The 12,369-nt window shown below is 40.2% G+C and overlaps 1 protein-coding gene across 1 annotated transcript in view; it reads right to left on the bottom strand.

Moving 5' to 3' along the window:
* Positions 1–12,367, bottom strand: part of cngk (cyclic nucleotide-gated potassium channel) — a 32,730-nt gene extending 20,363 nt beyond the window's left edge. Inside the window, exons 1-6 of the mRNA XM_023968408.2 lie at positions 11,752–12,367; positions 2,049–2,328; positions 1,676–1,775; positions 1,418–1,503; positions 974–1,058; positions 512–689 (exon numbers count right to left, since the gene is read on the bottom strand). Of these exons, the coding sequence (XP_023824176.1) occupies positions 512–689; positions 974–1,058; positions 1,418–1,503; positions 1,676–1,775; positions 2,049–2,328; positions 11,752–11,913 (891 nt within the window). The 5' untranslated portion in view covers positions 11,914–12,367. The remainder of the gene's footprint in view (positions 1–511; positions 690–973; positions 1,059–1,417; positions 1,504–1,675; positions 1,776–2,048; positions 2,329–11,751) is intronic.
* Between the last annotated feature and the right edge of the window lie 2 nt (positions 12,368–12,369).

A 12,369-nucleotide genomic window follows, 5' to 3' on the forward strand; every position in this document is an offset into this window, starting at 1 on the left:
ATAAATGTCTTTAGAAAACAGCTTAAACAAATGAAAATGAATCTACTTTGCTGTTATTCTGGCTTGATTGTAAGTTAGCCATAGTTGGCTAGCCAGCAAGTAAGGGATAAGAACGGTGCCAGCCAGTATGGCAATGGAACACTTAGAACGACTGCCATAGATACAGAACAAAAAGACTGAACACCTGGGTCACGTCTCTAGCAACCGAACCGATAGAACGAACGACCAGCAGGCTTGCGTAGCAACKCTAGATTTGTGTCGGGACTATATCTTGTGGAAGGATAAAATAGTATGAATAAGTTAATCAAAATAACATTTTTAATGAAAATATGTCKATTTTTATTTGAATATTGTGGTAACCRGTTGTATAAAAGTGATAATGCCCTCGAAACCGGTGTTTGGAGGACATATTGACAGGGTTTGCCCTAACAACACACGTGCCAATATATCCTCCAAACACCGTCTTCTCGGGCATTATCACTTAATTATGTCAATGGGTGTTGAGATATACCATATGAAGACAAATGGACTCCATTCGATGGCAGAACCTTCCTCTCCGGGCATCCAGATTGCTAATGATGGAGCTCATTCCAGTCGCGATGACTCCAATGAAGGCAAATAAACCAACCACCATTACCAGTGAGGCAACCATAACCTCCGGGATCTTCTTAGCATGTATGTCTCCATAGCTAAGAAAATCTAAATATTATTATACTTTCAGTTCTTTATGAAAAATTACCAGTATTCTAAAGCATTCAATACAAAACACATGTGCCCGTCAAAAACAAACTAATGCAAATAACAGAGGAACACAAATGTATGGAGAACGTCACAAAGCATCCATGTGGTTATAGGTAGCCCAGATGGTTATTTTGTGATGTTTAATAGCCTTTGTCTAACATTGCTCACTATATCCAAGTGGTACTGGTAAAAAATATATATATTTAAACCCACTAAAGAGCAACTTACTTACCCCACAGAACATAGAGTTATTGCAGACCAGTATAGTGACGTGGCGTAAAACTCKAAATCTGTTACTCCAGTCAAATTGGTTGAAACTTCAAGAAAAAACATTGAATTCAATACATAACAGTGACTCATTCATACATGCACCTACAATGATACATTTATTAACATCTTAGTGTTGTTAACATGTTTATCAACACCAATGATGGGATTACATCGTTGGTCAACACTTATGAAACAAATCCCATCTCTGTTTCCAGTCATTAGAGAATGTTTTGCTCTACATCAGGGCTCTATGCTGACTCTTTTTTCCCCCCCTAGATGTAAATTACAGGTCGCACAGCAAAATATTTATGTGAGTAAAATYGTTGCACTGTAGAGCCCTACTCTACATACATACAGTACCTAGCTAACTACCTAATTTTGCAAAGAAGAAAACTCTYAAACGTACACTCTGGCAACAGCTGTAACCAGTTCTCCTCTTTTGGACACTCCCTTGGATGGCCACCATGAGCAGCTATACACGCCTGATTGTACCTAGTATGCAAAAATAAAGAAGATAATAAGGAATTCAACTTTAAAATACAAGTATTTTATCTTTCATCTTGAGACTGAAGGAAAAAACATGTCATAGTCTTACTTGTAAAGGGGCCTTTGAATGGTGGGTGGTTTGAAGGACCATGTAATTTTGACTAAAAGACCAACTCACCAGGCACACGCAGAGACTTGAACACAGAGGACAACAATAGAAAAGGAATTCAGGACTGCAACATGTATCTTGTTGGTGTCAGGTTCTTTTCCAAAGGACGCTTAATTGAAACAATATGAGACATTATATACAGGTTAAGATTAGATTAATTGGCAGTTTTGGAAGAATTTTTACAATATAAATTAAGCTAACCGTTTTTTTGCCACAGTAAATAGAATTCTATAATTTTATCTTGTTGTCATTATGTTAATCATTAACATGTACCATTATTTTATTTTTTTTAACTTAAGGTTTAGGTGGTTTACAAATACAGTATTGATTAATGTCATCACTATTGTACAATAAAACAATCAAATGAAATCAAGAAACTTACATATTATGTCAAACAGCCGTAAGACTCTTAGACATCGATTGATATGCATAAAATGCAATTCAGGCGAGGCGTATCTCAGAGTCTCAAAGGGAAGAACAGCCAACAGGTCCATGATAAACCATGTTTGGAGATATTTTCTCTGCACTGGTTTAGAATCGATTATGACGACACCATTACTTTCATATCCAATGTAAAAGCGTGAGATGATGTTCAACAGGAAGATCACATCCAGGCAGTATCTTATCCCAACAACGACAGGGATAGCGGAGTTGAAGAACAGCTAAAAACAAAGCAAAAAGGTTAGCTGGAGGGGGACCTGTATCCGTGATTTTGACCAGATAGACAGATCATCTGCAGAGATATAGCTGTGTAGCTATGTATTCGCCTAAGATTGTACTTTTCTATACCACATATCATATGGCTGTGTACAAAACCAAAGTAATCTTATTTTAGCGCATATAAAAATCCGCCAATGGATGTTTTAACAAGGTGGTGCTTCTGAGTACGGCTGGGGGGAGGCGCCCTCCTTTGGACTCAGAGATTTTTGAACACTTATAAATGCCATTTCCTGCAATCTAGTGCAAAACACGGCCTTATATGATATATCAGTTTTTTTTTTTAAATGATATAGTGCATATATATATATATTTTTTTTTACAATCAATATTACCTTACATATATGCTTAGTTGCATTCAAAACAGCTCATAAAAGTCTTTCAGTGGAATGAATACTTYGTAGAACTGTAATACAGAAACCAGCTACCCATCTATATGTACACATAGTGCTGTATTGGTGTGTATTCTCAGAWWWWWATMTTATTTTACAGGAAATATTATATAATTCCTATAATATACTCCAATATTCTATATGTGCAACTTATTATGGTATTTGGTTTGCTATAACATTTGATTTAAAGAGACTTGGAGGATTTGGGCATGCTTTTCTAGGTATCCTACCATAAGCCCTAACACACCTATTGATTCTCTAGTAGCGATGCTAATGCTGGATGTGAGGTAAGTAAATAAAGAAAACGAAACCGTATTTTTTGTCATTTTCTCTCAGGATCAATGAATGGATCACTTTTGTCGATAAAATTAAGTATATTAAAATACTGGGTGTACTGGCCCTTTAAATAGCAGTCATTTCTACCACATAAATATGACAAAAATTATATTTACTTAACATTTCTAAAAACTAAATTAAACTATATTCAAATTATGGTAAATCAGCTTTTTAGTTCTAGTGTGGGTTGTCCTTTGAAAAGAAAAGCTGCAGATTATTATTTAAGGGAAAATATATATATTTTGGTTTGACAGAATATGCAAATTTACTGTAATTGTGCTAAAATATCATTATTTCTTTATAATATTATATACATGTCTAATGATGTTTTGATAAGAATTAAATTGATATTTTGCTGGAGAAATMTAACCACTCTCAAATTCATAGACAGCGCTATGGATGCAAGGACTAACGATCCATGACATCAAAATTCTAGTTTTAACCATGAGGCCACACAGGGTACTTTGTTAACAAATAGAGAAAAAAACAAGCTATAGCTATTTTGGGTTCTGATGGGTTACGACAGTTAAACTAAGATAATGAGGCATAAGTTATATTCGTCAAGAATCAATGGGTACATATCATTCATTTATAAGTCCAAAAATAGATGTAGCAACTGCAGATTGCCCCTTTAAATCTGACTTTGTAGTGTTGTAGAACAGCACTTGCCCTGGTCACTAGCTACCGTTATTCTAGCTAGCTACACACATTAAAAGCAAGGTAACATTGAGCCCCACAGTGGACGGGTCATAAAATACCCATAAAACCTAACGTCAAACACGGAAATAGTTCTAATAGTTTTTTCACCATTCATTTTGTCCTTTGTGGATTTTAGAATGTGTTTCGTGTAGGCTTACCCTGACGTGACGTTTTGATAACTGTGTAAATCTCTCTCGGACAAGGTGACTTATATATATATATATATATATATATATACTGAAAAAATATATAAACACAACATGTAAAGTGTTGGTCCCATGTCTCATGCTGTCTCTTATACACATCTAGATGTGTATAAGAGACATATATATATATATACTGAACGAAAATATAAACACAACATGTAAAGTGTTGGTCCCATGTCTCATGAGCTGAAATGAAAGATCACAGAAATGTTCCATGCGCACAAAAAGCTTATTTCTCTCAAATTTTGTGCACACATTTGTTTACATCCCTGTTAGTGAGTATTTCTCCTTTGCCAAGATAGTCCATCCATCTGATAGGAGTGGAATATCAAGAAGCTTATTAAACAGCATGATCATTACACAGGTGCACTTTGTTCTGGGGACAATAAAAGGCCACTCTAAAATGTGCAGTTTTGTCACACAACACTATGCCACAGATATCTCAAGTTTTGAGGGATCGTGCAATTGGRATGCCGACTGCAGGAATGTCCACCAGAGATGTTGCCAGAGAACWGAATGTTKATTTCTTTACCATAAGCCGCTTCCAACGTAATTTTAGAGAATTTAACATGATACGTCCAACTGGCCTCACAACCGCAGATCACGTGTAACCACTCCAGCCCAGGACCTCCACATGCGGCTTCTTCACCTGCGGGATCGTCTGAGACCAGACACCCGTACAGCTGATGACACTGAAGAGTATTTCTGTCTGTCATATGGCCCTTTTGTGGGGAAAAACTAATTGGCTGGGCCTGGCTCCCAAGTGGGTGGGCCTATGCCCTCCAAGGACCACCCATGGATCCGCCCCTTATATGAACTGTAACTCAGTAAAATAGTTGAAATTGTTGCATGTTGCATTTATATTTTTGTTCAGTATATATTAGCATAAAAGTAGACATCATGGAAGACTACAAATCCTGCACGTCACCTCTAGCTGACAGCTTTACTGTCAGCTAGCTAGCTACTAGCTAGTACCTTGACTCCCTTTCTAGGGAGTTTTTCCTAGCCACCGTGCTTCTTTCTACACATGCATTGCTTGCTGTTGGGGGTTTTAGGCTGGGTATTCTGTACAGCACTTTGAGATATCAGTTGATGTAAGAAGGGTTTTTATAATAACATTTGATTTGATCCAAAATGAAATATTGAACACTTTAATGTACAGTCCCATATTTTTTTTTAGGCATTTGGTCTTGTCTTGTACAGAATACTATATGTATAATGTGCCATGAATACTAGGTAAGTTTTCTGCAAAGAAGCTATATAGTTAGCTTGCTACCTCACTACATGATATTAGCGACACCCTTATTTTACCAGATCCTCTTCTCCTTTAGCCGGTGGAGGTCTTTATTTAATCGCTTATAATTTCTGGCAACTATATGAACCAGGTGAAATCTATTTCAATTCATGGTGTCAGAAGGCACCACTGTATTAAAGCAATTCAGAACTAACTTGTTGACATGTTCTGTTGCAGATTCAATGCCAGAGTAACTCATTGCAGAATGTATCCATAATCATGAATAAATTAAGCATATTTATTTGACAAGAATGCACCTAGTCACCCATCAATCAAGTCAAACACCTGCACTCCAACAATTACATTGTTTTAAAGAAATCAAAATAGTAAACAATGCATACATATGCCTTTTATACATAACATATAAACATCTGAATTTAAGTATTCATTCAATGATTTATTCATCAATACCACAAACCTGTGACATTGATTAGCACCATATGAACTGTTATTACTATCCAATAGCGCACAGATTCTTCTGCTTTTCCAGTTTAGGAATTAGACCAGCACAAATAACACAACATGTAAAACAGCATATTGTGTTTTTGGTGGGCGAGTTACAAATGGAAAAACTGGATGCGTGAGGTAGGTTTTTATATAAAATACTAGGTCAACTCCAGSAGAATGAGAAACACATTTKACAMACTTAAAACAAGGAAGCCATGCCTAAAGATATATCAACACCCTTCTGGTCAATTTAACAGGTCCATGTTGCTGCTGTCAATTGTAAGCAGCACATTTACCACTGTATTCAGTCTTTACCCCAGAATAAGCCGGACATCGTTACACAGGTGAGAAAAAGGTAGCAAAAACAGTACACCGCAACACTTAAAATTGTTAGTGAGTCTAGATGTTATCAAATCAGGAGAAGAACAAGTGAAGAAAGCAGCATAGGCAAAATGGGTGAAGGTAGGGTAGGTTTATAGAGGTTTATAGTGTCCGAAGTTGAGGGACCATAGGGCATAGTGTGAAATAAGAGGCAGCTAGAGAGATAGTCGGTCATGGAATAAAAATAAAATAGGGTGTGCTTTCTGCACCCCTTTTAGGTCGATGTCACAAATATCCGGCCCATGTCCAGTCATACTCGGGGTGCAGGCGTGTCCCTTGACGTTAAGCCGTCTGTTGCAGCATTCAAATCGTGGTCATTGTGTGTCTGTGAATCACAACATTAAAAATTATAATTGATCACAGCATTTCCACAAATTGAGCCATAGACAATACAACTTAAGCATTGAGGACAGCATTTTGTTGACAACATGGTGGTTTACAATGTCTACTGTGTGTGAACGATGAAAGAATGTTAGAATGTAGGTCCATTTGAGTGTGTGTGGTCACTTAGACCTTCACATCAACCAGTACTGGGACCATTGGAGACTTACTCTCAAAGTGCTGCTTGAATGTCRTCTSMTCTGCATCTATAAAGGTCAAGTACAAAATGGAGGAAGTAAACAATCTATGGCTTAGATTGAATTCAAAGTAGACAAAAATGACAAACTAAGCAATATGATGCAACAAACTACTACACATATGAAAGACTGTACCACACAGGCCAGTACAATAGCCTACACATGGAGAGGAACCTAAAGGCACATACAGTACCAACCAATACTACTCTCCTGACAGACAGGGCAGGTGTGGACCAGTGCTGCCATGGCTGCAGTCTTCTGGTTCGCAGCTGCTCCCTTCTTCTTAGCAGCCGCCGCCATGGCATCAGTCAACAAGTTCAYCTTCAACTTGAGAGTGGAGCATGCGTTATATATCAAACACTATCAAGTATTATCAAGAATGCCTAGCCCTAGCTTCACCATATAAGTTAGCTAGCTAGTTAACTAGCAAGCTACAATGTTGGTTTATAAAAGCCAAAGAAAGCTAAACTTGTTTTTATGAAWTTTTCATGCATTTAAATGGCTGGACAAATAGACGGTTTATGTAGCCATCTAGCCAGGCTAATGTTGCTAACTTGCTAACCATGAGCTAGCTAGCTAGATAACAGGCATTTTCAATAGAAAAATTGCCCAAGACAGTTAACAGAATTGTCAATTTAAACAACTTTAGCCAATTTAATAATTACAAAATGTAYCTAACATTAGATAGTTAATCCAGATATTCTTACCTTTGCCTCGATTCGGCAGTCTCATCCTGATCATCATGGCACTGGTCAGTGATGTGAAGCTTGAGACAGGCATTTGTAGTTCTGTATGATAGCCACATTATCAGCTAATTAGCATTTAATTTTGGTGTGGGTAAAACAGGCGATTATATTGATAATAAAAGTCACCTTGTCCGAGAGAMATTTACACAGTTATCAAAACTTCACACCTGGGTAAGCCTACACAAAACAGAGCACTAAAATTCTAAAATCCACTATGGATAAAATGAATGGTCGAAAAACGATTGGTACCATTTTCGTGTTTGACCACTAGGTTTTTATTATGACTCGTACTGTGGTAGACTTAAATGAAGGATACGTATATACCCACGGTTATGTGGCCTATTGGATCACTCCAATATGGTATCCTTCCGTGCGGCAGAATACATTCCAAATAAGGATTTCAGATTAGTCCCATGTACTGGGTAGTGCTGAGGCTGAGGCTGACCCCCTTAAATAGCTGCCACCGCACTAGTTCTACTTCTTCGCACTACAACTCTACTACTACTTATTTTTACGTAGATCACAGACAAAGAGGATTGATCCAATAGTGCACATAACCAGGTAGGGCTGAGCTCAGGGCAGTCATAGTTGCAGTGTCCCTCCATCCCCAATCAGCGGAAGTAACAACCAGCAAAAAAATTTTTTTTTACGAAAACGAAAAACCGATCAGACGGCTGTATTGCCTGTGTCTGTGTAATGGGGCCCTGACCGGGCACAGCACACTTGGGGAAAAACACCCAGCTCACCCACAGCAGAAAGGCATATGCGGACAAATGTAAGGGCCCGGTTCACATGTCTATCAGACAGGACCTTCGGCAAGAATGAGGGGCCCGAGCGGACCATTGCTGGACAGAGACGTTGATTTCCCTTTATAAATTTGGAGAGCAATGGCCGTCGTCATGGCATGCCAAGAAAGCAGCTAGATACACTCTCAATGTGGATCCTGCTCGGCCCACATCGAGCAGTAACTGTGAAAACCGTCAGAACGATTGCACATATGACTCTCACAACCAGGTACAGAATATGCCCCACCACATTTGATATGACACATTGGTAGAAGGAGCCATTACGCTCCGCAATGTGTTCACCACATTGTCCTGAAGACTGGTCCACTAACACCTCTCAGAGGCCAAGCCCGAAGATGGAGGCGGTGCGGGTCCAGGTGCCACTGTGTACCCAGAGCCAGAAAGAGCCGTTCAGGCCTCATGGGCAGCTGCTATGGGGTCCCTGAAAGGAGGCACAACAGACCACTTTGGTGGTCTCGGCCAGAATGGAGCTATCAAGAGCAATTCAATTCAAGGTTTATTGGCATGGGAAACATGTTAACATTGCCAAAGCAAGTGAAGTAGATAATATACAAAAGTGAAATAAACAAAAATGAACAGTAAACATTACACTCACAGAAGTTCTAAAATAATAAAAGGCATTTCAAATGTCATATTATGTACAAAAAGGAAAATAAATAAACATAAACATGGGTTGTATTTACAGTGGTGTCTGTTCTTCACTGGTTGCCCTTTTCTTGTGGCAACAGGTCACAAATCTTGCTGCTGTGATGGCACTGGTGGCCCATCACGATGACCCTGTCTAGCGTAGCTGTGATCAGGGGAAATGGTGGGAACGCGTAAAGCTTTGTTGCCGGCCAATCGTGAGTGAGCACCACCTGAGGGTGTCCGAGAGCATGTCCACTGCATTGTTCAGGACCCRGGGGATATGTGCTGCTTGCAGTAATGCCAAGCAGTTCTGGGCCCATGGCAKGAGCTCCTGAGKCATTGGACCAGGAAATGCTGTCCTACTAGGTTGGGCTGGAACTGTTGGAGAGCTAGGCGAACCACCCTGAGCTCCAACACATTGAATTGTTGACCACTCCATGGCGTGCTCCAGTGTACGCCATTCCTCTGAACATGGCACCCCAACCCATCAAAGAGCGTCAGGGCACACCAGCTCTCTGCGGAGAACTCTGATCAGGAAGGAGCGGGATAGCAAAACATGCACTCAGCACCAACAGTTGACTGTGTCRGTGTTGTTTTGGATGCCGGCCATCACTGAAGTGGCCTGATGGAGAATGCCTAGTGGAACCAACAGTGAAGCCACCATCAGTAGACAAAGTGCCAACAGTTACTCGAACACCGACATGGCTCGTCCAAGATAGAAATGGTTGAGGTAGGATAGGATTTTGTTGCCCTCATGAAAGTCGAGTCTAAGGACATCTCAAGGTAGATCACCTTCTGTGAGGGGGTCAGGTGACTCTTCTCCTCGTTTACAGTGAGGCCCAGAACTCTGTGGTTCAAGAGGGTCCTCGTGTCCGTTGTGGCATGTTCCCTGGATGGGGCAGACTATTTAATCGGCCAGGTAAGGCAGTTACTCATCCAGCAGAATGTGCCACCAAAGGCAAAAGCCGGCGGGCCAGCCGAAATGCTGCAGTAACAGTGTCCATAATGCAATGTGAGAGCCCAGTCGGATAGGCCGTGGCCCAGAACTCTCTCACCATAGTAAAAGAAAACTGATAAAGCTTTCGTATTGGCTCTGTCTGTGAAAAGTAAGTGTCCATTGCCCTAGCCGTGCACAACAAACTGAGGGAAGCCCCTAGTTCACCCGCAACAGAAAGAGGAGCATATGTGGACAATTGTAATGGCCGATTAACGTGTCTGTCAGACAGAACCCGAGGGGTTAGGATGTAGGTTGAAACACTTTTCATCTGAACTCATTCGGAAACATTCAGTCAACCAGGGCTTCAACACCAGAAGACCCTGAGACATTAAAAGGCACCAGAAATAGAGTTTGTAGCCTTCCATTACTGTGTTCAGTACCCATGGGGACTCCACTTGCCGCTCTCAGTTTGGCCTTTGGGCCTGTGAGAAGCTGCCAATGCCAGCGACAAGCCACTCAGGATGACTGCCGACTGTCACCCTTCTTAGACACAGTCTAAGTCTGTGGGCAGGGACACCTTGCATTTCTCAAGGTCGAAACGCCATACTGGAAATTGACATTTCTCTCTGTGTGAAGAAAAGGGCAGTGTAACAGAAACATATGGCAACCCCAGATACACACTGCGTATGACCAGTAGTGTCATCTAGCTGTTATGTGAGTTTCTAAGGGAAACTAGGATAGTTACTGTCTGTACTGTAAAGTAGTGTAAGAGAACTATAGCTCAATCAATCAATCAAATGTATTACTAAAGKCATTTTTACATCAGCCGATGTCACYAAGTGCTATACAGAAACTCAGCCTAAAACCCCAAACAGCAAGCAATGCAGATATAGAAGCATGGTGGATAGAAAACAACTCCCTAGAAAGGCTTGAACCTAAGAAGAAACCTAGAGAGGAACCAGGCTCTGAGGGGTGGCAAGTCCTCTCATAGATGACCAGCAGGGTCAGATAATAATAGCTAACCCAGATATACACTGAAATCCTCAGTGTAATAGATATGAGCTGTGAGTTTCCAAGTGAAACTAGCTAGCATAGTTACTGTATGTACTGTAAAGTAGTGTAACAGAAAAACTATTGCGCACCAACCCAGCTACGCACTGTGTGACAAACAGAAGTGTAATAGAGCTGTAATGTGAGTTTAATGGAAACTACTATAGTTACGTCTGTACTGTAAAGTAGAGCAACAAAAAAAACATACTAAACTCAGCTACACACTGTACAATGCCGCAGTGTATATATCTGAAAAGTACATTTCCAAGGAAAACCAGGAGAGTTACTGTCTGTACTGTAAATAAGTGCAACAGAACTATAGTACACACAACTACACACAAACCCTTAGTGTAATACAGCTGAGATGTGAGTTTCCAAGGGAACAGTGAACAGACAAGTCACACAGACAACCCCTCAGCGCCGCAATACTGGTCGACAAAACAGAGTATCGCCAAGGTTTGTACACTGTCACAAGTAATAAAAACAGGGACAAAACCCAAACGAGATGGTTTGGCTCATGCCAGCTGAGTGGGGGGGACAGCAGAGCACCCTGATGGAGAGGCTAGCTAGCTAGCTGCTCCAAGCTATTGAATAGCTGCGGGTATACTTCTGCGTTTGTACACTCTTAACATKAAGCTCTTACTAAGCAAATACTCTCTGGAATAAGCCGGGAAAATTAAGAGGTGGAAGTATTTAAGGGAGTCAGCCGCAGCACTAACCCATACACTGGACTGATCTGAAATCCTTACTCTAAATGTGGCCTGTCGCGCGGAAGGATACCATATTTGAGTGATCCAATATAACAGTAGTGCTCCATACTGACAGCAACATAGCTACATAAATATTTTACAAGGAAGAACATAGCCTACCTCAAATAAAGACACTGTCACAGCCACCAACGATGTTAGGGCGATGAATAAATTCCATATTCGTACAATGTTCTGTTTCGGAGAAATGATGGTGACCTCATTTTTTTTCAAAACGGTTGTCGGGCATTCCTCCTTGATATTGTACATTTCCTCGAAACCCATTGTTAAGGGACAGTTGGTATGGTATCTGTAAAAATCCGCCAGAAAACCAGGATTTATCTGTTTTACTAACGTTAGCTAGTTAGCTAATTTAGTTAGCTAACTAGRTTTCTTTAGCTAATGTAATCTATCTTCATCATAAAAACGTACCAGATGTTGAATTCAAGACATTTTCGTTTGTATCTTCTATATATAACTACCGTTTCTTCAATGTTTCTCTGAAAAAAAATGGGTAAATGTAGCTAACGTTAGAGAGCTAGCTATGAGATGTGAGYGAAACCGTAATATTTCCGAAAAAATCCGTTGGTGATGCTCTCCTCGCTATTATTCCAAACACTCGTTTGAGCGCGCGAGTAAGGCTTTTTGAAATCTGCAGGTGTACCGTGCAGGATGGCTGTGACAGGAGCTTTTCAAATGCAAAAGTTCATACACACCAACTTGAATTATTGCATGTGAAGC

This window comes from Salvelinus sp. IW2-2015, linkage group LG23, assembly GCF_002910315.2.
Source record: "Salvelinus sp. IW2-2015 linkage group LG23, ASM291031v2, whole genome shotgun sequence".
NCBI lineage: Eukaryota > Metazoa > Chordata > Actinopteri > Salmoniformes > Salmonidae > Salvelinus > Salvelinus sp. IW2-2015.